At 37.7% G+C, this 26,678-nt stretch overlaps 11 protein-coding genes across 11 annotated transcripts; 7 read left to right on the plus strand and 4 right to left on the minus strand. All coding sequences in view use genetic code 12, as the record gives it.

Annotated features, from left to right (window-relative positions):
- Positions 1 to 158: 158 nt before the first annotated feature.
- Positions 159 to 3,311, plus strand: CEF3 (translation elongation factor EF-3; the record flags this gene model as incomplete). Its single annotated transcript, XM_051818019.1, has 1 exon — positions 159 to 3,311. One exon carries the CDS (start codon positions 159 to 161, stop codon positions 3,309 to 3,311), a length of 3,153 nt encoding a protein of 1,050 aa, XP_051673718.1.
- A 440-nt stretch (positions 3,312 to 3,751) lies between these two features.
- SPO1 (putative carboxylic ester hydrolase) lies at positions 3,752 to 6,342 on the plus strand (the record flags this gene model as incomplete). The annotated part of the gene is made up of 3 exons (XM_051818020.1): positions 3,752 to 3,961; positions 4,048 to 6,027; positions 6,292 to 6,342. The coding sequence occupies 3 exons, from the start codon at positions 3,752 to 3,754 to the stop codon at positions 6,340 to 6,342; spliced, it is 2,241 nt and encodes a 746-aa protein (XP_051673719.1).
- Positions 6,343 to 6,554: 212 nt separating this feature from the next.
- On the plus strand, positions 6,555 to 7,400 carry CANMA_000646 (glutathione-disulfide reductase; the record flags this gene model as incomplete). Its single annotated transcript, XM_051818021.1, has 1 exon — positions 6,555 to 7,400. One exon carries the CDS (start codon positions 6,555 to 6,557, stop codon positions 7,398 to 7,400), a length of 846 nt encoding a protein of 281 aa, XP_051673720.1.
- A 237-nt stretch (positions 7,401 to 7,637) lies between these two features.
- On the minus strand, positions 7,638 to 8,436 carry CANMA_000647 (40S ribosomal protein uS17; the record flags this gene model as incomplete). The annotated part of the gene is made up of 2 exons (XM_051818022.1): positions 7,638 to 8,060; positions 8,392 to 8,436. 2 exons carry the CDS (start codon positions 8,434 to 8,436, stop codon positions 7,638 to 7,640), a joined length of 468 nt encoding a protein of 155 aa, XP_051673721.1.
- A 948-nt stretch (positions 8,437 to 9,384) lies between these two features.
- CANMA_000648 (uncharacterized protein) lies at positions 9,385 to 10,698 on the plus strand (the record flags this gene model as incomplete). Its single annotated transcript, XM_051818023.1, has 1 exon — positions 9,385 to 10,698. One exon carries the CDS (start codon positions 9,385 to 9,387, stop codon positions 10,696 to 10,698), a length of 1,314 nt encoding a protein of 437 aa, XP_051673722.1.
- A 303-nt stretch (positions 10,699 to 11,001) lies between these two features.
- On the plus strand, positions 11,002 to 12,480 carry GLR1 (glutathione-disulfide reductase; the record flags this gene model as incomplete). Its single annotated transcript, XM_051818024.1, has 1 exon — positions 11,002 to 12,480. The coding sequence occupies one exon, from the start codon at positions 11,002 to 11,004 to the stop codon at positions 12,478 to 12,480; it is 1,479 nt and encodes a 492-aa protein (XP_051673723.1).
- Positions 12,481 to 12,675: 195 nt separating this feature from the next.
- On the minus strand, positions 12,676 to 12,996 carry SMD3 (mRNA splicing protein; the record flags this gene model as incomplete). Its single annotated transcript, XM_051818026.1, has 1 exon — positions 12,676 to 12,996. One exon carries the CDS (start codon positions 12,994 to 12,996, stop codon positions 12,676 to 12,678), a length of 321 nt encoding a protein of 106 aa, XP_051673724.1.
- A 2,285-nt stretch (positions 12,997 to 15,281) lies between these two features.
- Positions 15,282 to 18,731, plus strand: ZCF20 (Zcf20p; the record flags this gene model as incomplete). The annotated part of the gene is made up of 1 exon (XM_051818027.1): positions 15,282 to 18,731. One exon carries the CDS (start codon positions 15,282 to 15,284, stop codon positions 18,729 to 18,731), a length of 3,450 nt encoding a protein of 1,149 aa, XP_051673725.1.
- Positions 18,732 to 19,197: 466 nt separating this feature from the next.
- CANMA_000652 (uncharacterized protein) lies at positions 19,198 to 23,109 on the minus strand (the record flags this gene model as incomplete). The annotated part of the gene is made up of 1 exon (XM_051818028.1): positions 19,198 to 23,109. The coding sequence occupies one exon, from the start codon at positions 23,107 to 23,109 to the stop codon at positions 19,198 to 19,200; it is 3,912 nt and encodes a 1,303-aa protein (XP_051673726.1).
- Positions 23,110 to 23,621: 512 nt separating this feature from the next.
- On the plus strand, positions 23,622 to 25,361 carry CANMA_000653 (uncharacterized protein; the record flags this gene model as incomplete). Its single annotated transcript, XM_051818029.1, has 1 exon — positions 23,622 to 25,361. The coding sequence occupies one exon, from the start codon at positions 23,622 to 23,624 to the stop codon at positions 25,359 to 25,361; it is 1,740 nt and encodes a 579-aa protein (XP_051673727.1).
- A 22-nt stretch (positions 25,362 to 25,383) lies between these two features.
- Positions 25,384 to 25,860, minus strand: FYV5 (Fyv5p; the record flags this gene model as incomplete). Its single annotated transcript, XM_051818030.1, has 1 exon — positions 25,384 to 25,860. One exon carries the CDS (start codon positions 25,858 to 25,860, stop codon positions 25,384 to 25,386), a length of 477 nt encoding a protein of 158 aa, XP_051673728.1.
- Positions 25,861 to 26,678: the final 818 nt, after the last annotated feature.

Raw genomic sequence — 26,678 nt, forward strand, 5'->3', positions numbered from 1 at the left:
TTCTTTTTGTTCTGTTAGCTACGATGAGATTACCTTAAACGCCTAATCCTCTAGAATTATAAAGAAAAAAATTTTTCACTCTTTAAAATCTTTTGCTTTTTTCCCTTCTTCTTCTCTTCTCTTTTTCTTTTTTTACCATCAACCAGAGGATCCATATCATGTCTGCTTCTAGTGAATCAAAATACTCCACAGAAGTACTTTCTGAGTTATTGAGTAACTTACAAGTTGCTGATGATAGAGAGGCAGCTGCTAACAATATTGCCACTTTTTTAAATTCATCCATTGTTGAACACGATGTTCCAGTTGAATTTTTTGCTGATTTGACGAAGGAAATCAAAGCAAAGGATGCTAAAGTTGCAATTGCTGCTTTGGATGCCTACAAGCACATTTCATCCTCCAACAACTTGACTCCATCGGTTGAACCATATGTTGTTGAATTGGTTGATGAAGTTGCTACCAGAGCCGGTGACAAGAACAAGGATGTTCAAACTGCTGCTGCCGCTGCTTTGTTGGCCATTGCTGCCGCCATCACTCCAACTGCAGTCAAGGCTATCTTGCCAAAATTGGTCATCAACTTGCAATCTACCAACAAGTGGACCGAAAAGGTTGCTATCTTGGCTGCTATTTCCCAATTGGTTGACACTGCTAAGGATCAAGTTGCATTGAGAATGCCTGAATTGATCCCTATCTTGTCCGAAACTATGTGGGACACCAAGAAGGAAGTCAAGGAAGCAGCTACTGCTACCATGACCAAGTGTACTGAAACCATTGATAACAAGGATATCGAAAAGTTTATTCCTAAATTGATTGAATGTATTGCTAAGCCAACTGAGGTTCCAGAAACCGTTCACTTGTTGGGTGCTACTACTTTTGTTTCCGAAGTCACCACCGCCACTTTGTCCATCATGGCTCCATTGTTGTCTAGAGGTTTGGCTGAAAGAGACACTGCTATCAAGCGTAAAGCAGCTGTTATTGTTGATAACATGTGTAAGTTGGTTGACGATCCACAAGTTGTTGCTCCATTCTTGGACAAATTGTTGCCAGCTTTGAAGACTAACTTTGCCAACATGGCTGATCCAGAAGCTAGAGAAGTTACCAACAGAGGTCTTAACACTTTGAGAAGAGTTGGTGCCGTCGGTGAAGGTGACAAATTGCCAGAAATCTCTACTGCTGGTGATATCGAAGTCACTTTGGGTGAATTGAACAAATTGTTGGATGACAAAAAGACTCCAGCCAGATTTGATGTCGCCAAGAACTATATTGCTGCTATTGCCGGTGATTTGGTTGATGAAAGAGAAATTCAACCAGAAGCTTGGTTGCAAAATGTTTTGCCATTTGCCACTATCTTTTTGCATGAAAAAGAAGCCAAGGAGATCATTGAAGAATACAGAAAGAGAGCTATTGACAACATTCCACAACCACCATCATTCGAAGATGAAGAAGATGAAGGTGAAGATTTGTGTAACTGTGAGTTCTCTTTGGCTTATGGTGCCAAGATCTTGTTGAACAAGACTCAATTTAGATTAAAGAGAAACAGAAGATATGGTTTGTGTGGTCCAAATGGTGCTGGTAAATCTACCTTGATGAGAGCTATTGCCAATGGTCAAGTTGAAGGTTTCCCAAGTCAAGATGAGTGTAAGACTGTTTACGTTGAACACGATATCGATGGTACCCACGCTGAAACCACTGTTTCTCAATTCGTTATTGAAGATGGTGAAGTTGGTTTGACTGAACAAGTTGTTGAAGACAAATTGAGAGAATTCAATTTCTCTGATGAAATGATCAGGATGCCAATTCAATCATTGTCTGGTGGTTGGAAGATGAAGTTGGCTTTGGCCAGAGCCGTCTTGAAGAACGCCGATATCTTGTTGTTGGATGAACCAACTAACCATTTGGATACCGTCAATGTTGCTTGGTTAGTCAACTACTTGCAAACATGTGGTATTACCTCCATCATTGTTTCTCACGATTCTGGATTCTTGGACAAGATTTGTCAATACATTATCCACTACGAAGGTTTCAAATTGAGAAAATACAAGGGTAACTTGTCTGAATTCGTCAAGAAATGTCCATCAGCTCAGTCATACTATGAATTGGGAGCTTCTGATTTGGAATTCAAGTTCCCAGAACCAGGTTTCTTGGAAGGTGTCAAGACCAAACAAAAGGCTATTGTTAAGGTCTCCAACATGACTTTCCAATACCCAGGTACTTCTAAACCACAAATTAGAGATATCAATTTCCAATGTTCATTGTCATCAAGAATTGCCGTCATTGGTCCAAATGGTGCTGGTAAATCAACTTTGATCAATGTCTTGACCGGTGAATTGTTACCAACTGAAGGTGAAGTTTACGTACATGAAAACTGTCGTATCGCTTACATTAAGCAACACGCTTTTGCCCATATTGATAACCATTTGGACAAAACTCCATCTGAATATATCCAATGGAGATTCCAAACTGGTGAAGATAGAGAAACTATGGACAGAGCCTCAAGACAAATCAATGAAGAGGATGAACAAAATATGAACAAGATCTTCAAGGTTGAAGGTACCCCAAGAAGAGTTGTTGGTATCCACTCTAGAAGAAAGTTTAAGAACTCTTATGAGTATGAAGTTTCATGGTCATTGGGTGAAAACGTTGGTATGAAGAATGAAAGATGGGTACCAATGATGTCTGTTGACAACACTTGGTTGCCAAGAGGTGAATTGATGGAATCCCACGCCAAATTGGTTGCTGAAGTTGATATGAAGGAAGCTTTGGCCTCAGGTCAATTTAGACCATTGACCAGAAAGGAAATTGAAGAGCACTGTGCTATGTTGGGATTGGATGCCGAATTGGTTACCCACTCTAGAATCAGAGGTTTGTCTGGTGGTCAAAAGGTTAAATTGGTTTTGGCTGCTTGTACTTGGCAAAGACCACATTTGATTGTCTTGGATGAACCAACCAACTATTTGGACAGAGACTCTTTGGGTGCTTTGTCCAAGGCTTTGAAGGCTTTCGAAGGTGGTATTGTTATCATTACCCACTCTGCTGAATTCACCAAGGACTTGACTGAAGAAGTCTGGGCCGTTTTGGACGGTAGAATGACTCCATCTGGTCACAACTGGGTCCAAGGTCAAGGTTCAGGTCCAAGATTGGAAAAGAAGGATGACGAAGAAGACAAGTTTGATGCCATGGGTAACAAGATTGCTGCCGCTAAGAAGAAGACCAAGTTGAGTTCTGCTGAATTGCGTAAGAAGAAGAAGGAGAGAATGAAGAAGAAGAAGGAATTGGGTGATGCTTATGTTTCTGAAGATGATGAAGACTTTTAAGCAAAAAAGAGGTGGTATATATAGGTTATAGTTGTTGCTAGATATTTAATTTTGTTTCTGGAACATTTTAGTAAAAGAAAAAATTGATAGATTTGATATAAAAGAGGGCGTGTCATGCTATGTAGTAAAGTTAATGTAGCCGGTAGTGAATGGTGGTTGTGAGGATACAGTTGTTGATAAATAGTGGGATTTTTTTAATTGGGCTGAGAAAAATTGATAAAGCTTAATTACCAGTGAGAAACGAATGAAGATGTATCATAGTACACTCTCTTCATCATACACAGACACCGTGGAAGACCGTTTGATTTATGACTAGATAGCTCAAATGACTGGGTGGACCAATGGACATGATTTTCTATAATACCAATTTGTGTGTTTGTTTAATTTGCACAAAGATTTCTTAAAAAATCCTTTGAAATCATGAAAGGCCACCAGCTCACATGAGGACCTATTTCATTGCCAGGTTTCATATAATCACTTATACATATGCCTATCTATCCTTTTCAAGTCGATACTATTCCAACTCAACCATTAGTTCACTACTTTCAACCAACTACATAACTGCTATCTCCGAGTCTATTTGGAATTTATCGTATGCTCCATATGATGTGGCTTGTCCGGAATACGATTTAGTTCGAAAAGCCAATGACGTAAGTTTGCAAAGATAGCGCATAAGAGGAGACCATTCCCTCTCATCTCGATGGTTTTACCTTATACTGACTTTGTTGCTGGTTAGACTATATGTGATCGAGAGCAAGAGTATATACGATATCGCAATATTAAAACTGAGGCACAATTGAAGTCATTATTGTACAAGAATGAAATACCCAATTTTGATATTGAATCGTTTTGGAAATCCAAATCACGTCCAACTATAATTGCCATTGCATTATCAGGGGGTGGATATCGGTCTATGCTATCGGGTGCGGGAATTTTAGCTGCGTTGGATGATCGAGAAGTAACCAACTTGACACATGTAAGTGGGATTTTACAAGCATCGTCGTACATTTCCGGGATAAGTGGTGGTGCGTGGTTAGTTATGTCACAATTTGTTAATGATTGGCCGCGAATTAGTGACATGGTACATGGTGGAGGCAGTAGTGCAAATGGATGGAACTTGAAGCAAAGTTTACTTGAAGGTATGCCTGAGGTGAATGATCAAGTACGACGCAAGGATAAGCAAAATGATACTGGAGAATCCAAGGTAAAATCGGGGTTGATAAAACTATTTAGTAAACCGAAAAAGGCTAAATCGTCCAATTGGGCAACAGCTTTATTCGAACGAGATAAGAGCAATGCAACAGTATCCACTACTGCTCTAAATGAAAAGAGTGTATTGGAGTATTTAAAATTTTACAAGCAATTGTTGGTTGAAGTTCGAGATAAAACAAAAGCCGGGTTTCCAGTGGGGTTAACTGATTATTGGGGACGAGCATTAGCTCATAAGCTATTTACAACAACAGCTAGAACCCCAGGGGTGACAATGACTGCAGTAACAAAGAATTCCAACCTGTTTAAAAGCTTTGAACAACCGTTTCCAATAATTGGCGCTATTGCTAAAGACCCATCAGATAATGATACGAAGAGTAGTGATCCATTACAGAAATTATCTAGCTTAACCAGCTCAAGTTTCGAGATAACACCCTTTGAATTTGGATCATGGGATCTTTCAATTAATGCAATGATCAATATCGAGTATCTTGGACTGAAGTTGGAAAATGGGAAACCTAAATCAGTAGATGCTAATGGTAAAATGATGTGTAAATCAGGATTTGATAATGTCGGATTCTTGACGGGAACTTCATCATCACTATTTAATCATGTTTTCAAATTCATGTTTAATTATTTTGCTGAGAATCAACTGGATATAATTTCATCGATTGAAAACATATTGAAGTTTTTTGGTTTGAGTAATGGTAACGATGGTATGTTTGGTAGAACCCCACAAGCGCATCCTGATCATGCGGTATATTCACCCAACCCATTTTGGAAATTTAGCAGCGGAGGACAACAGGGACAATTATCATTGAATAAAGATTTGTATCTTGTTGATGGTGGCGATGATGGCCAAAACCTACCGTTCCAGCCATTAATCAGAAAGGGTCGAAATGTTGATTTTATAATGGCTTATGACATGAGTGGAGAAGATATGAATTATCCCAATGGTTCAGTACTACAACAAACCAGTAGACGGTTTGCCAATGATGGTAATGATTCTACATTGAATAGACAAGCTGTACCATATTTCAAAGTTCCTCATGGTGTGGTATCGGACATAAAACCAATGGTTAAATCAATCTTTCCTAAAGTACCAACTACAGAGCAACTAATCAACCAGGGGTTGAATCTACGACCCATTTTTCTTGGATGCGATGTAATTGAGGATTTTGAGACGTTAAATGTGAGTAGCAACGCTACTACAGTTGTGTATGATGATGATGATGATGATGACTATTTGCCACCAATTATAATGTACCAAGCAAATTCAAATTATTCCCATCAACTGAATTTCTCTACATTCAAATTAAGCTACAATGAGACTGAAGTTGAAACAATTATTGATAATGGATTCCAAATGGCTTCATTTTATAATTCGTCGTTATATGCTGTTTGTTTAAATTGCATAATTTTGAAACGGGAGTTTGATAGGAAGCAATTTGGACTGGCATTTAAAATGAGTACAGAGAGGGTTGTGGATGTACCTAGATTTTGCCAAGTATGTTACAAGATATACTGTTGGAGAGGAGGATGAAATGGCCAAATGTTTTTATTTTGTTATACAGCTTATATAGTGTTTTAAAGAAATTCGTAGCTGCTGCTTTTAATGCAACCGAAATGTAGAGTCTTGAACTAAGTGATATTATTTTGTAATGCTCAATGGAAAGAACGGAGGGGTCTTTTTATTAATAAAAGTTGACTCTGTTATTACACAAAAATTTGTCCTTTTCCAAAACTTTTACTTTTAACTTACGCGAGAGAGACAACAACAAAAGAACAACAGAAGAAGAATTTTGTTGAAATCCCACCCTAAGCTTTGATTACTCGTTCATAAAACCAACAATAACAATCTAATAGAAGACCTAGTTTTGTTTCAAATTGAAAGTCTTTTTAAGATCATCTACAACATCATTGGCATATAAACACAGAGCAATAACTCTTAATCCTTTTTCCGGCGCTTATATTAAAAGAACGTTACAAGCCCCCTTCCCTCCCTTTTACAACAACAACAACTAAAATTTTACAATGGCTGGTGTAAGGCAATTACGAATCATTGCATTAACTGCCCTTGTTTTAATCTTGATTGTCATACTACACCAAACTGGCCGTAATGCCGCTTCATTAGTGTTTGCTCAAGCGTCAGATCAAATTCCCAACAAGCACAGAGCTAAATCAAACAATGGTCCATATAAACAGGGATCAACAGGAGGAGCAGATGGAACTGGCGTTGGCATGCCAGGCAGTGGACTGAAGAGTAATCCGGTTGTTGTGTCCAATAATATAGTTGACCTGAACAATGATGAAAAGACTGATGATGCAATTAACCAGGAAATATCTAAAGATCAGAGTGAAGAAGGAGTCAAGAAGAAGCCAGCTAATGAGGCACTGAATCAAGTAGGAGGAACTAATGGAGAAAATGCAGCAGCAGCGGGAGCAGGAGGAGTAAGTAAAGGAAAGAGTGGCAAGAGTGGTGCTACTGATGTGACAACTAATGAAGCAGGCGAATACGATCCTCAACAGGATTTAATTAAAATCAGATCCTTGTCGCCAATGACGATATTTTCTAAAAGTTATTGTCCTTATTCAAAACAATTGAAAAAATTGTTGTTGGAGAAATATGAGATTGTTCCTACCCCTAATATAGTTGAATTGGATTTACATGAACATGGCAATGACTTACAAACTTATTTATTTGAAAAAAGTGGTAGAAAAACTGTGCCCAATGTGTTGATTGGTTCATCATTTGAAAGCAGAGGTGGGTCGGATAATTTTGCTGAGTATCATAAAAAGAATCAAGTCATTACGTTGTTGACTGATTGGGGTCAAGGTAGGTTACAAGTTAGTAAAAAAGACACCCCATCAAATGCTTAAATGTGATACACACGTGTATACTTATGTTTTGTATGTATTTGGGTTTGTTAGGAATTATACATGTTGGGGAAAGAACCAAAGAGAGATCCATGATCCATGTAAAATCTACTTTAAAACAACTTACCTCTTATCAAACTAATGTAACATTAAAGATATATAAACACAATACACCGTCACCTCTCTCTCTCTCTTCGTCTTCCTCTATCTCTCATTTTCCTCATTTTATTTTTTTATCATTTAAAATTTGGTGAAAGATTTTGATTTTGAAACTGAAGCAGTAACTTTCAAAACGTTGAATCTAACAGTCTTGGAAATTGGTCTACATTGACCAACAGTGACAACATCACCTTCAGAAACTCTGAAAGCTGGTGAAACATGAGCAGCAACATTCTTGTGTCTCTTTTCATATCTGTTGTATTTTGGAACATAGTGCAAGTAATCTCTTCTGATAATGATGGTTCTGTGCATCTTGGTGGAGACAACGGTACCAGACAAAATCTTACCTCTGATGGAAACAGTTCCAACAAAAGGACATTTCTTGTCAATGTATGAACCTTTAATGGCAGCGGATGGGGTTTTGAAACCTAATCCGACATCCTTATACCATCTCTTGGTCTTTCTGTTAGCCTTGGCTTTTGGGTTGGTGAAGATGTGTTGTTGCTATAGGGGTAATAGTTAGTAAAGAGATCATTGGTGAAAGGTTTCAGCAGGAAGAAGAAAGGGGGAGTTCGAGTTGGGCTTCTGTAGGATTCTTCAGTGATGGTGTGTGTCTTAATCTTTGTTAATTCAATATATGTGATGTAGTGCTGAATTCAATAAACGTTTATGTCAGTTGTATCTTGCTCCACTCTTTCTATGGTTGACGATCTATGCTATTTCTAATGACTATTACAACCTTTATTTCATTCGCTTTGTCTCCTTTAGGAAAAGATCCAAGAAAAAACTCCCTCTATCTCTATCCTGTAGTAATATTTGCTGTAAATGTACAAACCTTTTGGAAAGCTCTTTCAGATTGAACAGTTAATTCGGTTGCCATGGTTGATGGTTGATGCTTGTTGTTGTTCTGCTAGATTGGTGAAAAATTTCGTTTTGTTAAAAGAAAATTTTTTGACTTAGTGCGATACTCACACACTCACGCACTCACGCACTCACATACTTGTGTGTATAACAATAGTGAGTAACTAAAAAAGTAATTGGTAGCGGTAGAGGATACAACTGGTAGCAACTAAAAATAAAATAAAAATAGGGTTAAAGCCCTAGGAAGATGTATCCTGCATATAAATACGTCCAGCCTTTTCTTTTTTTTATTTGAATGTAACAGTCCCAATTTAGTCAATAACTATACCCAATTAGGCAATACCACATTCTACACTCCCTACATACATACAAAACATAACTATAAAATACTAAACATTTACCAGCAAGCCAAGGTTCATAGATAAAGAATCATTGCTATTTTCTTTTACCTCTTTGTTTGATCAAGGTCTCTATTAGTTAAAACAGCAAGAGTGATAATGGCGCTAAGGTGTTAGAGTCATGTATTCCTATACTGTTTGTGCTGAAGTATATGATACGATTAAACCTTATTGTTTGTTCAAACCGCATGGTTGCGCCGCCGCGTCACATTAATTTCTCCAGTTTAGGAAGGTATATAAGAGAGCAGGACGCGGGAGACACTCCTATTCAGTCGCCTATCTCTTGAGTTCTCAAGATGTCATGGAGTATATGCAGTCAGTAGAATCGTAGGTACACTACAAGCAGTGTTTGAAGTCTACTCCTCCTCCTTCTACTTCTTCTCTTTTCCAAGTTATTGATTATTGAATGTCAACGAAGTAAAATAAACACAAAAGTTAAGATGTTTTGTATAATTGTGTTGATGTTTATATGTAAATATGTCGCTGTAACAAAAAATAAACTCAATCTAGATATACATATCAATTCAATTTTTACATCATCACTATAAGAAGCTTTCACCTATAGCAATATGAATAAGAATATTGTACCCAACAACAATTCAACTACTACTACTAGTGCTACTACGACCACTTCATCGAAGTACAATTTCCTACCGAAATTTAACCATCAATCAACCATCAATAACCAGCAATTTAACAATAATAACGCATCACAACAACAACAACAACAACAACAACAACAACAACAACAACAAACTCATCACCATCAAACAAGAGTCTTTTCAAATGATGTTATTGATTCATTGGCAAATAGTCTATCATTCAATAGAACTGCGAGTTCATCGTCTTCAATATTGAGTACCCCAAGCAATAACATTAGAAAGTATCAGCGGCAGCAGCAACAACAGCAACAAGAACAAGAACAGCAGCTGTTTCAACAGCACCATAATCATCGTAACAAACATCAGCCGCACCACAAGCGAGACACTCGCCCCCACGATGACAAACAGAAAGGTGTTGAAAAGAGTGGCCGAATATCAAGAAATGGTCAATTAATCAAGAACAAGTTACTAAATCTACACCAGTCACATAAACTGTTACAACCAAGCCCTATCTCAACCGAGGAACAAGAACAAAAACAACAGTCACAATTGCAACAATCGCCTCGGAAAGTTGCTCATAATGCAGAGTATTTTACACGAAAAGTGGTGTTTGGAAATGATTCAAGCGATAGTGAGGAAGATATTGATGGTGATGTTGATGGTGAGGATCAGAATATTTATCTTATAAGATCGATTCCTGGGTATACAAGGGGGGAATTGGAACTTTTATTCAAACAACCAACTCAATTGAATGAAGAAGACGAGAGGAAACTCCTATTGGAATACAAGAGGAACCTAATGTCGAAACAGGAGAGATATTTCATGAAGACCCATTCTCTAGCGATTCGTCGACAAGTACAAGTCTCACAAAAGAAAGATGTGCTCGCAAAGATGTTTGGCGATAACAATAAGCTTATTAGTGAATATATGACCAACAACACCGATTATTCATCGTTGGATCGGTCATTTAATTTGCATAAAGTATTGAATGAAGATAATGAAGAGATTACTAATTTGCTAGAAGAAGACGCTTGGTTTCAAGCATCGATGGAAGAATTTAGAAACCTGATGGTGCAAAAGAAGCAGCACTATGTATTATCTGATGGTGATGGTAATGAACATGATTTTAAAATTGCTTTGAAGGATTTAATTGACAAGTTTGATTATGACGTTGGCGATGAGATGATGACAGATCAAAATCAAGAATTATATCAGTTAGGAATGTCACATTTAAAAGCAGTTTGCAAGCAAGGCCGAGATGAAAGTGATGCAAAATACTAGTGTACATATATGTAGTGAATGCCAATACAAAAAGGTGCTAGAGTATATATGTGACTTCTTGTGAGGGTATTTCTTTTGCACCCTTTTCTTTGGGTCTAGATTTAGCAACAATCATTGAGCGTTTCTTTTAAATTTTGGGGCGCATCAAAATATTTGTAATCAGAAACTGACAAATACAAATATACTCAACTGAAGACACACTCATTTTCTTTTCACGAGATTATGTTAAATAAACATATTCTTACATCAACAACCCATAGATTAACTCAATTGAATAGACACTTATCTACTACAATTACCAAAATGGCACCAACATCTTCTACTCCATTGAAAAATTTCGATTACTTAGTCATTGGTGGTGGATCCGGTGGTGTTGCTAGTGCACGTAGAGCCGCCAAATACGGAGCAAAAGTATTATTAATCGAAGCTAAATTGAACAAGTTAGGAGGTACTTGTGTCAATGTTGGATGTGTACCTAAAAAGGTCATGTGGTATGCTGCAGATTTAGCTCACAAGAAACATGACTTGTTCCCTTATAAATTGTCAAAAACGGAAGAAACAGTCAAACATGGAGATTTTGATTGGGCTGGTTTCAAGCAAAAACGTGATGCTTATGTTCATAGATTAAATGGAATTTATGAAAATAACTTGAAGAGAGAAAAAGTTGATTACGTATTTGGATTTGCTCAATTTATCAATGAAAAGGGCGATGTCGAAGTTACATTAAGCGGAGAACAGAAATTGCCATTTTTAGGCGACGCTGAAAAAGATTACAAGAAGAATGAGAAACTTGTATTTTCGGGTGACAAGATTCTTCTTGCTACTGGTGGTACACCAATCGTTCCACCTAAAGTCGAAGGAGCTGAATTAGGTACTACATCCGATGGGTTTTTTGAATTGGATTACCAACCTAAGAAAGTTGCCATTGTTGGTGCAGGATACATTGGAGTTGAATTGTCGGGAGTCTTCAATGCTTTAGGAACTCAAGTTGATTTCGTAATCAGAGGTGACACTGTGTTGCGTTCATTTGATGATATCATTCAAAATACAATCACTGATTATTATACTGATAAGTTAGGAATCAACATCATTAAACAAAGTGGCGGTGTTGTTAAAGTTGAAGGTGAAAAATCGGGAACTAAGAAAGTGACTTTGGGTAATGGAACCGTCCTTGAAGTTGATGAATTGATTTGGACAGTTGGTAGAAAGAGCTTGATTGATTACGGATTGGATAAAGTTGGTGTTAAACTTGATTCAAATTTAAAAGTTGTTGTTGACAAATACCAAGTTACAACAAACCCCAAAATCTTTTCCCTTGGTGATTTGATCGAAGAAGCTGAATTGACTCCGGTGGCCATTGCAGCTGGTCGTAGATTATCCAATAGATTATTTGGTGGTGAACAATTTGCTAATGATCATTTAGATTATACCAATATCCCATCAGCAATCTTTTCTCATCCAGAAGCAGGATCAATAGGATTGTCTTCAAAACATGCCATTGATAAATATGGCGAATCAAATGTCAAGATTTACAATTCTAAATTCAATGCCATGTATTATGCTATGATGGATAGCGATTTGGATAAAGCTCCTACTGCTTATAGAATTGTTTGTGCTGGTCCTGAGGAGAAAGTTGTTGGATTACATATTGTTGGTGATAATAGTGGAGAAATTTTACAAGGATTTGGTGTTGCTATTAAAATGGGAGCTACAAAGAAGGATTTTGATAATTGTGTTGCTATTCATCCAACCTCAGCTGAAGAGTTGGTTACAATGACGTAAACTGGGACCAAGAATTAGTGTTTCTTTTTATTAATAGATCTATAACAATGAATATTACATATAGGCGATGATTTTTGACAACCAAACTCTTTATATAGTCATGTCTTTTAGCAAGAAACCTCTTGTGGATGTATCTTCTTTTACCTCCTCTGATTGAGAAATCGCACATCAAAAGCACCCCAAACCCAAGCTATGCTAAACCTTTCTCCGCTTCCTCGGTGGTCCTCTAATGGGTGGTTTAGGTTTATCACCCGGCTTCATATAAAACATCGGCGCATGTCTCAAAATATCAGGCACCGAAACAAACCTAATCATACTACCCCTAATAAACACCTGGTCCATATGTTTAGCTGACCCATTGCGTCCATTAGTTATCGTAACGTCAAATAGTGATGAGTTCATATTATCTTCATTTTCCAACAATTTTCCCCTGTAGGTATCTCCATTGACTAGTTCGATGGTTATTATGTGGCCCTGAGCTTCGTTTAGTAGTCGTACTGGGACACCTGCTGACATATTGTTGTTGCCTGTGAATGTTTAGTTGAAGGTGGTTGTGTGATGGTGGTTGATGTGTAAGTTTTGTTCTGTTTGCCTTGGTTCATTTTTTTTTGTTCTCTCTTTTTTTCTGCTCGTTAGAGATTTCAAGGTTTGGTGTGGCTGTTTTGCAACAAAGATCAAAGAAAGGTGGTAACTGAAGGTCATCACAGACGAGGTCATAAAAATGAAAGAACTTTGACTTTTCAATGAAAGGCACGTGTAATTATCTTCATTTTGCAACCACTTGTTTGTTTCAAGGAGGCTAATGGTGAAGAAAAGGTGGCACGATATGAATATTTGTTTGGTTCTGATGCCAATTATTAGACTAATCTAAATAGAACCAAGAAAAATTGAGGAGTGATATTCACAATATAAACCCAAGTGAGAAAGAATTCGACCACCTTTAACAAACGGGTAAAAATGCTACTGTCAACATTTATTCTTGCTACATTTTTCGAGATCATCAACTGCTAGTCGCCTCTTCTACTTGGAGGGACCTGGCGACTTAATGCCATTTGCCACATCTTCAAATGCCCTTTGGAAATGTAACATTTGCCGAGGCTTTATATCCCAATTCGGTTTTACTCAAACAAGTAAAAACAAAATACGCGATTCATGGATAACTGGAAGAGAGGTAGTGGGGCAGGTTTACGCGTCATATTGTCTACTTCACAGTCTAGAATCTGTCGGTTCAACACAAGAGCTCAAAACCATCAAACCCTTGGCAACGATGGTTGAATACAAATAGAGGGAAGAAAATAAATAAATAAAATAAAAACCATTTGAACTTTTTAATTATTGGATGGAGTTATCGGCAATTAGACATTCCAAACCTTTGGACAAGAAAAAAATCCAAATGAATATAATACAAAACTTTAGTAAGTATCGTATAAAGTGACTGAGTAGAGGGCACACAAAAGCGGAAAAGTACAAGAATAAGAGATGGGTCTTTGTAGCATTACAATTTCCAACCCAAAGGAGTCGTTAAAACCGTGAAGTCCCATGAAATAACAATAGACAGAACTGATATTTGAGATAGCTTGGTGAAGTGAGCGAAGCACAAGGGTCATTGTTTTCTTGCAGTTTCAGTTTGTGGAACCGCGATCCTACAATGCGCTCTAGCCACTTGAATGTATCGAATCATCATATGTTTTCTATTGGGGTATTTCCCTAGTTGGCAAAAGAAGAGAGTAAAGTGAGACGTAAAGGCACCAAAACGCGCTTATGAAAGGCCCACCGTGATATGTCCCTGTAGTGTATGGGAAGACGTGTGCGATCAAATAGATAAAACAGCATTTTTTAGTTACCAGCTTTTGCTTTTGTGTAGGTTACCAAATGGTAAAAAGAGAATGGATATCTTCTTTGCCCTACAATCTATAAGCACAAGTCAACTAAAGATATTCTGTTACATCTATTTGAGGAAAATAATATTTTGCTCAACCAAAGCAAAAATCAGAAATGCGGTTCGGCGTTTGGTCTCTTCTTTGCTCGCAATGGGATCGGGGTTTAATTTCATCTCTCGCAATTTCGCAAAAACTCATTACCGTCTTGACATGGACCCGATATCGATCCGACAGAAAAGAAAAACGGAGAAGAGGCAAAAGAGACAAAAGAGACAAAAGACAACACAAGTTCTACAAACAAATGAATTACAAAGATGAAATTTATTTTAATCTAATTGTTTTTGCTTGTTTTGAAATTCCATATAGATTTGTGCTATTATATATCCCAATCTGGGCAAATGAAAGTACCCATTTTACTTCTCGGTTGATATATTTCTTTAGTCTATTTCCACCATAATGGGGTGAGTGAGTTGGTTGGATTGTACTAGCTGCAATCCATCTTAAAAGAAACAATAAAAACCCTACAAGTACTAATACACTGGGAAACAAAACAAAACATAAATCATAAATCATAAAACATAAAAATAAAAATAAAAATAAAAATAAAAAAAAACTTATTAACTAATAACTAGTAACTAATAACTAATAACTAATAACTAATAACTAATAACTTCACACACACTACATCAAAAACTCAACTAAAGGTTAAGAGAAAAACATCCATTTGCCTAATGCACATATAACATTCAGATTAATACATCCTTCATTAGATTCTTTTAAAAGGCCAGTGTTCACTTTTCTTTTTTTTCGTTTTCTTTACCAAAAGGACAAAATTTTTATATTAATAATCACTGTTGCCATTTTACGTACACCCACCCCAGATTAGGAGAGGACTATAGTAACGTGTATTGACCAGTCACCATGGTACAGTCAGAAAAGAGTCCTTCCACAGCTAATAATTCATCCCCAGGATCAGTAACCAAACCTAAACGACAGAGAAATAGAACTCCTAAAAGTTGCATACAATGCTCCAAACGAAAGATATTTTGCTCCAAAGAAAGGCCTGCTTGCAGTAACTGTATTAAATACTCAGTTGGCCATCTCTGCTCATATGCTTTACCACCATGGGCAGATGCATCTTCCAACAATAACAGCAACAACGCCAAGCCTAATGAGGCAAAAGTGACCTCGCCAAGGTGCTCCTTAATAGACCAGCCGCTCTCACCTACGCGCATACATCAGACAGAGGAGTATCGCCACTTGAAACAAACCAACGAGAAGGTAATACAAGCGCAACGGAAAGAAATTGATGATTTAAAGCGTCAGCTATCTGTCCAACAACAACTTTCACCTAGAGACCCTACATCAAAACAGCAACTACAACTGATGTCAAATTCAGGGAATGTACCTGTGACAGTGTTGAACAAGATAAGCCCCTTGACAAATACATATAGCAGTAATAAGGTGGAAATGTTGAATGATTATACTCTTTGTACTATTGACAATTCACCACTGTCCAGCAAAAACATATACGTGGATACTTATTCCTGGATCAATATAATTAAGCTAGATCCTCAATTGACGACACTTTGGTTCCGGATAACAAACTTACAAAAAATGTATCATGTATTTAAAATGAATATGCTTAAAGGAGGTCGATCTACTGACAATGTGATCAAAAAGGTACCGAAAAAGTCAAATTACAAGATTAATGAAATCGATTTTACTTATTCGCTACAGCCTTTTACCCCCAACTATCCAATCAAAGACCAACAACAACAAGAGCAGCAGCCTTTGAGGTGTCCGGTTGTTGAATGTGATTTCAACTTCATGTCGGAAGAGCAACAATTGACAACACCAAGTCCCATGAGATCGGTTTCAGTTTCGCCCGCAATAAAACTTGAACGATCAGCAACTTTGCTCGAAAAAACAGCTGCTGTAGAAATACAGCAGAAGTTGACAAGTCTTTGGGAATCATTGGTTAGCCTACCTAGGGGTGAATCAAAATTGAATGTTCAGCAAATACATTTTTTACTAGACTATTATTATAAAAGCGACATTGAAAGCAAAGATATTTTATCTTTCTACCGATTTGATATTCAAGCCGTGTTTAAAAAGACAGCAAATGATGAAGTGATGCTCAATTTACCCCAAAATACCGGTGGTGCAGATTTCGAAATGCAATTAAAATCGTGCGGAATTTTCCTATGCATGTTGGTATTGATTGTTGAAGAAGCCTTATCAGAGTTGAGGGTTATATTCAAAGAAGGAACAAATAAGGACTTGTGTTTACAATTTGAAGATACGTTCCCTAATGAAGTTATATTATTGAGTCTTGGCCCTCGACAAAACAATTTGCTACATAATGTTCAGGAGTTTTTAATTCATTTTGAAAACGAAGAGTGCAATCGATCATTATCATATTGTGCAGTTGTTATCGTGCTACTAAATCGGGAAATTGACGATTACAAGAAACCAGGATCAAGCATTATTGATACCAAAAATTCCTTCACTTCGTTATACACAACTTTCCTACATCTATTACTTGATGGATCATTGGAAATTTGGAAAGACCCGGAATTGGTGGAAATCAGGTCTCAGTACAAGAAACGAAGAAAAGATTTAAAGTTACATTTTTGTCACCTTTGGGCTAGTGCTGTTAGATTAACCAATTTGGTCACATTAAACTTTGTCCCTTTGGTCAAGCATTCGGAATACTTGGATGGATTGTTACGGCGTGTGTATCGCAAGATTGAAGAGGTTGACCTGTTGCAGTATCATTTAAAGTTTTTGTCCAAATTAGCCGAGGATCAATTGATTGTTTCATTGCATGTGCATTACCTTATTGCTAATGTCTCGTGTTCCTTGTATCATGGGATTTTAAACTTGGGCTCAAACAGGTTGGTGATCAGCAATTTAGAACAATTAGTAAAGCAGTGCCAAACCTGGATAACTGATGTTGGTGTCCAACGATTTAGCGAGGCCAGAAAATTTGAAATTTTGATTATTCTTGACTACTTGTCGTATTTTATGATTTATCTCATTATGTTGCAAGGAGAAGAATTAGGTGATGCTGATATGGTTAACAACGTTGTACCAAACATTTTCACCAAGTTGTCGCAGCTTATTCAACTGTTGCATGTGACGCCAAAGCGTCATGCTCAATACCTTTACTCAATAGGAACAGAAGTGTTGACAAGACTGATACAATTTGTAGTTGGTCTTCTCACTAGGTTCAAGGATGAAGCACGTGACACGAACTTGTTGAAAGAAGGGTGCACTACAATAATGACCAAGAAGGGACTTCTTTCGCCTACTGAATGCATGGATGATCTAACCGCAGAAATTGATCTGGTTATTTCGTTTTTGGACGCGGTATTGATAAATAAGGAAAGATTGATTAAGCTCATAAAATTGTGGAAGTTTTACATCACATTGAGTAAAGATTTGAATTATAACAAGCTTCATGCTGGATTGCCCAACTTTAAAAATGGAAATGCATCCGCATGCCCGGTATTGTCTGACGGTAATGCGCAATCAGCGGTAGGTTCATGTCCAGTTCTGATGTCGGAGAAAGTAGGAGCAGCATCTGCTTGTCCAGTAATGCATGGTAAAGGTAGTAACAGTGCGGCACCTGCATCAACTCCACTGGCCTCGTCGACTTTGCATCCAATGAAGAGAGAAATGTCAAAATGTCCAATATCACTGATCACGACTCCAATGAATGATGAAGAAATTAAAGTTAGTCAACTTCCTCCACCCTTGCAAGCAGTAAATCATAAATCACCTCAACAACAACAGCTACAGTCACCAATGCATAAAAAGATGAAAAAATGTCCTTTTGATCACGGATCAATGATGAAACATAACCTATATACCAATCAGGTAGAATCGAGTGTAAGAGGAAACTTTGACATATTCAAGACCCATACACCTAGCCCATTAGGTGGTGGTGGGTATTCTATGAACAGTCCGGCACCAATACCACAGCAGTTACAATCAGTTAATATAACAACATCTGAAGAAAGATCAATGAAGAATGCAGCGGCTGATGGTGTTAATGAGACAATGCTGTCTATGGGTGCTGGACCCTCATCACAATCAGGCTCGGCGTTAGTATCTAGTGGCTTGGCTCTGGGTACTTTAGGTGCACCACCACTACCATTACAACAACAATCCCAGTTTATTGGTGGGCTAGATAACTTGGACGTTTTGAACCAATTTCATGATTTTGATTTTGATTTCTTAAACCTGGAGAATATCTTGGAACATTTTGGCGGCTCTGCAGTTCCCGCCAGTGGAACCAATGGAGAATTAGATTTAGGATTGAACAATCTTGGCAATGGAAATATTGAAGGATTTTTCCAATAAAATTACAATAGTATCTTTTGATGACAACTTATATGGTAGTGTAATATAAAAATATGGCATATATATTTCAAAATCTAATATAAAAAAAAAGCATATGGATACAAACTTTTCTAATATTTTGAAAACAAAAAGTAGTCTAATAAATCTAAAATAAATGAACTCGGACGAAGTTGGATCATGAATAACAAATGTAAATTCACGAAATAACAAAAATAACCAGCAGTCGAAATGTAAATAATAAAAGATGAATAAACAAGTGTAGGAAAACAAAAAGCAGCCAAAATCAGGATGATCAAAACGTTGCCATTAAAAAGTTTTGCAATTTAATTGAAATTATCCAAAGGGCTGACGAAAAAAAAAAAAAACAAGACATAATAAATGAATCAAAAGAGAGGAAGGCAGACCCCTTAAACTTTCCCTTTCTATTTCGTCAGAAAGTAAAATCAAGAATCAACGGATTCACAAACTATCCAATGACTGGAAGTACAACTTGTCCAGGAACAGGTAGAGTAATTTCAATTGGTGGGGCAGGAGGTTGTGGAGGTACAGTAACAGGTCTTACTCCTGAACCATTCACCTTCACCTTCACATTCACATTCGACTCCGATTCCTTATTGACATTGGAATTTTCAATCACAGCCAGCTTATCTTTAACTTTTCCATGTTCTTTCAACATCTGTTCATGTTCTTGTGGTCCCACTTCATGGTTTTCCTTTGCGTGCTCCTCTTTATCATGCTTCTCCTTTTCATATTGCTCGACACCAGGAGCAGTATCGTGACGTTCCTTTTCATGATGTTCTTTTACATAATGCTCTTTTGAATGAAGTTGTCCTCCCAATGTACGATTGGATTCATAATGATCCTTGTCACGTTCGTTGGTAAACGAATTTTTAGAATTCCAGTTCTTGTCAATTGCAAGGTTAGCATGTTGGTTAATTTCATCACGACGTGTGAGATGCAAAAGTGTTTTTCGATTTAAATCCTCTCGATAATTTCCAGCCTCATGACGTTTATATTTACCGACAATAGCACCTCCATTCAATAGAAAATCTTGTTCAAGTTTTTCCTTTTTTTGCTCATGACGGTCACTCTCAAAACGCTCTTCTTTGGTTTCACCTGATTTGTCAACCTCATGATATTTCCCCTTGTGGTGGTACATAACCCCCTTCTTACTATTCTCCTTGTGAATGCCTTCGCCATCCTTCAACTTTTCAGAAAGCTCTTTCTTGGCATCATTGTATAAATTTTCATGCCCTTCCTTTTCCACTTCTCGGCCAGGAAGAATTTTCAAATGGTCTTCCTTTTCTATCTTTTTGTTCTTTTCTTCGTGATGCTCCAAGGTGTGATCAGTTGTCAGATTGAAGTTTTTGGCGTAATGGTGCTTTTCCAGATGTCCTTTCTCAAATTTGACATGACTGGACTCTTGCGCAACGTCTTCAATATTGTCATCATCAAGCTCTTGAGGTATGTCTCTGTCAATAACAGGTTTCCTCCAATTCGTTGGACGTTCTGCAAATGACAATTGTTGAATAACTTCTAAGCGAGATAAAAACCCCTTCTTAATCAATGGTGGAAGAGAATCCAACACTAATTTTGCTAAGCTCTTGCCAAATTCAGGTTTGACAAATGTTAACTTGTCGAAGTCAATATTCAAATCATGGGCTTGAATAGCCATTAACAACTCATCCCATGGTATCTGATTGTTTTTAAGATTTTCTAACGTCAAATCAAATAATGAACTTCTTACTATCTTGTCCTTCAATGACAACTTGAAAATGGTATTTATCAAGTCAGACTGTTTCAAAGACATAAACACTTTTTCAATTACATCTTCTACTTCAAGATCCTCAGGAGGAATATTGTTCTGAGCCTCAAAGGAATCATAACCTTCAAATTTGAAACTAGTGGAACCGTTGTCCGTTTTGTCATCATCAAAAAGATCTCCATTCTCAAAGATCTGATTAAAGCTGTGGTCATTGGTGTCATCATTGAATCTGTCAAAATATCTTAATAAAACATCTTCTATAGCTTTTTGGTTCTTAATAAAACCTCCATCTTCCAATATGATTTTACGCATGTAACGCTCTTTTGTATCGTCAACATTAGTAACCCCAGCCCCGTCACCACTGGCACTGGGTTGCTTCTCCTTTGCAATATTGTATGCAATTTGGAGAGTATTGTATGCAACCTTTACAAATAGAGCTTTCTCAAAGTCAGGTGCTGAGCTAGCAAACTCTTCAGGGGTCAAGAGCTTGACTTCACCTTCATCTGGAATAAAAAGCAAAAAAATTCTTTCCTTCTCTGAGGAAACAGCATCTACTGGGGCTGAAGCACTTGGTACTGGTTTGGACTTGATGAAGGAAGCTTTGTCTGTTGGTGTCGTCAACGTTTTGCCCACGCCAATTTTGCTCTTTACCTTTTCACTACTGGTGGTGGGACTTTTCTTCATTGGAGCTGTTGTAGCTGCTTTTGGAGTAGACTTCGGTGTATTCTTTAATTTCTCCTTGAGCGCCTCCTTTTTCTTCTTGAGCTTCTCTTCCTTTTCTTGTCTCAACCTTTCTTTCTTTTCTCTAGGACAGTCAGGATCATCCTCTTCTTCATCCTCAGTAGGCTTTTCTGTTGGTTTTGGACGAGTCACGGTTGTTGTTGTCGTAGTCAGAGGTTTTGATTTGCGTTTTTTGGACCTCAATTTCTTTTTGAACAACCACGTCGACTCGAAATTGGAATCGTCTGTTGATAGTTTCTTCTTCTTAATATTGTTTCCAAGACCGAATATTGATTTCCAGGACCACCCACCTTTCATATTTCCGTCAGTTTCTTCATCAGAATCGTCAGAATCGTCAGAAGCTTCGAGGTCTCCAGTAGTGGGGGTTTCTTCATTGTCATGATATTCCCATTCCCACTTATCTTTCTCGTCACGTTTTGTAAATGTCAGTTTATCAATCCAAGCCTTACCCCTAGCTCTGCTTGATTTGATGCTCAAACTCTTTGCATTGGCTTTTTCTTTCAAATTGTTTGGCTCCTCGCTGAACTCCTCTTCATCGCAATCCTCAGTCTCTGAAGACGAGTCAATATTGAAATTCAAACCTTCAGGGTATTCCTCGCCTTTAGGGTGCAAATAAGGATAGAATTTCGGTTTCGGTTTCAGTTTATTTTCTGGGCAGTCTTCGTTGGGTGTATCCGTCTCTGGATTCACGACAGTTGTGATGGTAGTAACCAACGTAGTAGTAACAATGGGAGGACCCTTTTTGAAATGTGATTTTATTTTGCGGCTTCCACTTTCTTCATCCTCATCATTTTGTTTCGGCTCATCATCACCTTTTTTGAAAATATTCTTCAACTTAGATGTAGACTCCCCGTCTCCACTCTTTCCAGAAATTCCTAGTTTTTCTTTTAATTTACTCAAATCACTTATTTCGAAGTCAGTGTCGGCATATTCCTCTTTGTGTTTAGCTACTGGATCCAGTTGGTCATAGCCGTATTTATCATCGTCGTCACTATCCATTTCTTCACCCTCAAACCTGCCTTTCTTTAAAAACTTTTTCAAATCTCCCAAACTTATCACATTGCCTAACTCTTCAGGTGAAATGTCACGTTTTCTCAAGAACTTTGAAGCCTCTGCATTACCAGTAGTAGAAAGTCTCCAAACGTCAATTTTAGCATCCAGTGATGTCTCCGTTGCGTTTAAAGCCGAATCATCGTTCTGACCATCGGTAGATGTACCTTTTTGATCCTCCTTAGCCTTTTGAGGTTCCGTTGAGTCGATTGTATGGGACTTACTGTCGCTGTTTTCATTTACAATGGTGTTTTCCTCGCCCTCGCCCGAAGTGTCGGTCTCCTCCTTGATTCTGTCAATCAAAAACAATATATCCTTCAATACTTCAATCTTTTCTAAGGTCAAATCCTTTCCCACATTCATCATTTCCATAAACATATCCCCGAATCCTTTAAATGACAGGTTTGAAGGCAATGATGGTTCATCTTTGTCTGATCCATCGCATTGATTCTCTTCTTCATCATCGTCACCGTCATCGGTAGCACCACCAGCATCATCCTCGTGACCAGGGATTTGGGTAGCACCTGGCTGAAACGTCCATTCCTTTTCAGCCGAGACAGTCGGTCCACTTACTTTAGTCGATTGGCTCTTAGCGGTATCTTCAACACTTCCAACTTGACCCTGCGGCAATGAGCTTGGTGAGGTATTTTGAAATGGTAACTTGAGTTTGAACTTAAAAATCGGAAAAGCAAACAGATGCTTAACTTTCATCCTGTCTGAACCCTTTGCATCTATTTTAGCTTCATCAGCTTTGATCAATTGGTTGTCCACAGTCAATGAAGCCACGGTGGTGGTAATAAGCAACAACTTATGAATCTTCATTTTCAAAGCAAATTGAATAGTCTTGCAAAAAAGGACGCAAGAAAGTAAAAGGGTTCATCGAATAGTATTTGCATCTTGATGGACTCCATAGCTTATATAATTGAGAACATTTTCTTCCGCAAGTGTTCTAAAACTTTCCTAAACTGGCCCTTCCATGGCGAATTGTATCAAAGCTCCATCAAAAGATTGTTCGTTTTTTGTAATGCTTAAACAACTTTTGTGTCACAGAAGAATCAGTTCGATTAAATGAATTTATTCTCCTGCATGTCAACACATCAACTTTCTGAACCCTGCATTGTTCTCTGTGTGTGTGTGTGTCTGTGCGTGGAAGGCATAGAAGAAGATCAAAAAAGATCAAAACAGTGTCGCATGATATTAATGTCGTAAAAGTCGGTTGTGAAAAGTGGACAAGGGAAAATGACGGATGAAAAAAATAGTGCTATACCCGCAACTCATTGGATCACTCACTTTGGCTGCATATACAAACATAACACAGTTAGACAGAGAACAGTATGATAAAACTTATAAGGCCGCGTATTCGCTTACTCCATCTTAGAAGAAGCCAGTCGCCTACACGTTTTGACTCTTTCCAAACCAGGCCAAACTTTGTTCACTCATTTTCAAAATCATATGCAACCGCATCTGGGGAAGCAAGCTTACTCAAACCCAAAACACAAAGGTCCAAAAAGTTCTTCAAGTATTTCGCAGTTGGTGTCGGCATTGGAATAGGTGGATCAGCTTTGTATTATATTAATGATGACTTTAAACACATAGTATTGACAGTAGATCGTGTGAGTGTCGTCACTGTCGCCATGGTGCGTTGTTTTGCATTATACAAAGAAACGCTAGGGCAAGAGTACGATTCTGCAACTGCTCGTCAAAATGCCTTATCCAAGACCCATAAAAAGGCGGCTGAAATAACCTTGAAAGCGTTGGAGAAAAATGGTGGTATTTATATTAAATTGGGACAACACATCACTGCCTTGACGTATTTACTACCTCGCGAATGGACAGACACTATGATTCCGTTGCAAGACAAATGCCCTCGATCTTCAATGGAGGAAATTGAAAATTTGTTTGAATCTGATTTAGGAGTCAAACTTGATGATATGTTTATTGAATTCGATCCAAACCCCGTTGGGGTTGCGAGTTTGGCTCAAGTGCACATTGCAAAATTGCGTGAAAATGGACAAAAGGTTGCTGTTAAAATACAACACCCTAGCTTGAAAGAGTTCGTACCTTTGGATGTTAAATTAACCAAGCTAGTGTTTGACTTGATGTACAAAGCATTCCCCGAATATCCATTAACATGGTTAGGTGAAGAAATGCAAAACTCGATATTTGTTGAGCTTGATTTTACCAAAGAGGCAGCCAATGCCGAAAGAACCGCAAAACATTTCAAAGATTTCACTTATTTAAAGATTCCAGATGTTATAGAAGCCGACAAAAGAATTTTAATCATGGAATATGTAGCTGGGTCACGGTTAGACAATTTGGAATATTATGAGGACAATCACATAGACACATCCAAAGTTAGTGCTTGCTTAACCCATATTTTCAACGAAATGATCTTCAGGCCTGATGTTGGTTTACATTGTGATCCTCATGGTGGTAACTTGGCCATAAGAAAAGTCGAGCCACGCAATGGATATGATTTTGAGATTATTCTCTATGACCACGGGCTATACAGGGATATTCCCTTGCAAATGAAACGTGACTACGCTCATTTTTGGCTAGCTGTGTTGGACAATGATATACCAGGGATGAAAAAGTATGCCAAAGTATTTGCTGGAGTTGAAGGTGAACAGAAATTTAAAATTTTTGTCAGCGCAATCACCGGTAGAGCCCCTAATGCGGTGTTGAATAAGGAAATTAAATCCAGAAGATCAAAAGCCGAAATCGAAGAAATACAATCGCAAATCAATAATCAGAACCTGGGTGTTTTAGAGGATTTGATGGATATATTATCCAACATGCCTAGAATGATTTTATTAATCTTGAAAACTAACGACTTAACTAGAAACTTGGATGAGAACTTGCAATCGGATTTAGGTCCTGAACGTACATTTTTGATTATGGCCAATTATTGTGCGCGCACAATCTATGAGGAAGCTATTGATATCATTAATCTCAAATTTAAGGGAATCACATGGGCATTTGAGAGATTCGTTAATTGGATTGATTATCACAAGCGGTTGAGTACCTTGTATATATATGATCTTGTATTGAAATTTCAAAATGCAAGACATTGAGCAATTAAAAAATGCTTAATTCTTATTCATTATTCTTTTTTATCTTTTCTAGTAAATTGTTTATCCTAGGTCCCATTACCGGTTGTCCACGCTTGTTTTTCTGACTCAATTCCTTCTTTTTCAACTCTCTAATCTTTTCTTGTCTGGCAACGTTAGTTAGCTTTTCTTGTATTTTCAGCAATCGTTCTTGTCGTTTTTCCGCTTTTCTTTGTTTGGCAATAGCGGCTCTTTCGGCAAAACTTGCGGGCTTGGATTTTGCTAGCTTTGATTCACGTGTTTCAGTTTCCTCATCTTCACTATGTCCCTCTTCATCACTACTCTCATCTTCACTTTCCTGTTTGTCCTTACTATGTTCTTCTAGCCCTTCATCTTTCAATAGTTTAAAGTAATTTTTTCTCAAACGAGCACGATGGGTAAGTGCCCTCTTGATATCGGCTGACTTAGCCTCTCGGCGGTCGATGAACTTCTTTTTGCTCTTGTTGTATTGTTGTTGTGCCATATTCAAATATCAGTAAAGAAGAAGAAGACAATGATGATGTTAATTTGTCTTGGATTTGAGATGCCTTCGTTAAATATTTTGTGTCAGTGACAATTAACACATGCGACATTGAAAGAAAGAAACGGGTTCATCGTAATTTAACGATTGTCTTCTAAAAGAATTTCTTGTCCCATTTGCTACTACATAGAAAAACATCGATCATATAGCTATGACCAGCAAGGGCTCAATGCTAGATCTCTGTCACCAAGATATACCACAAAAGATCATTTCAATTGCAGCTGCCGAACATCTCACGCCTCTTCTTGTAGATCGCTCATTCTTACACTAGATTAACAATATGCAATCAGATCAATCGATAGGGTTCCTTTTCCAAAGAACATGATGAGTTTGAGCTTAAGTTTGAATAAGATACAAGAAATAAGGGGTGGACCCTTTCCACCAACAATAAGAAGGGGTAGCATCAGTTACGGTAACAAATACATAAAGATTGTTGACCTTGAGGAATATAAACCTCATCAAGAACTCCGGATCGAGACGTTGTTCCTGAGCGATGTTGATTTGTCGGATTTCAAGCTATTCGAAAGTCTACAGCGGTTACATTCAGAAATCCACTCGGAGCTTGACCAATTAAGGAACCTTTATAAATTTCTAATGGGAGATAATACAATCCCACGTGTGGTTGTTGATTTTCACACAAACTCGCTTAAGATGTTGGATCTCTCAAGAAATCTGATAGAAGAGAGATCCAATTGTCCTTCCCAGACGGTGTGATCAACCTCAAGCATGTTAATTTGTATTACAATCGATTACAAGAGATC

This window comes from Candida margitis (genome assembly GCF_024628925.1).
Source record: "Candida margitis strain CBS 14175 chromosome Unknown scaffold18, whole genome shotgun sequence".
Lineage (NCBI taxonomy): Eukaryota > Fungi > Ascomycota > Pichiomycetes > Serinales > Debaryomycetaceae > Lodderomyces > Lodderomyces margitis.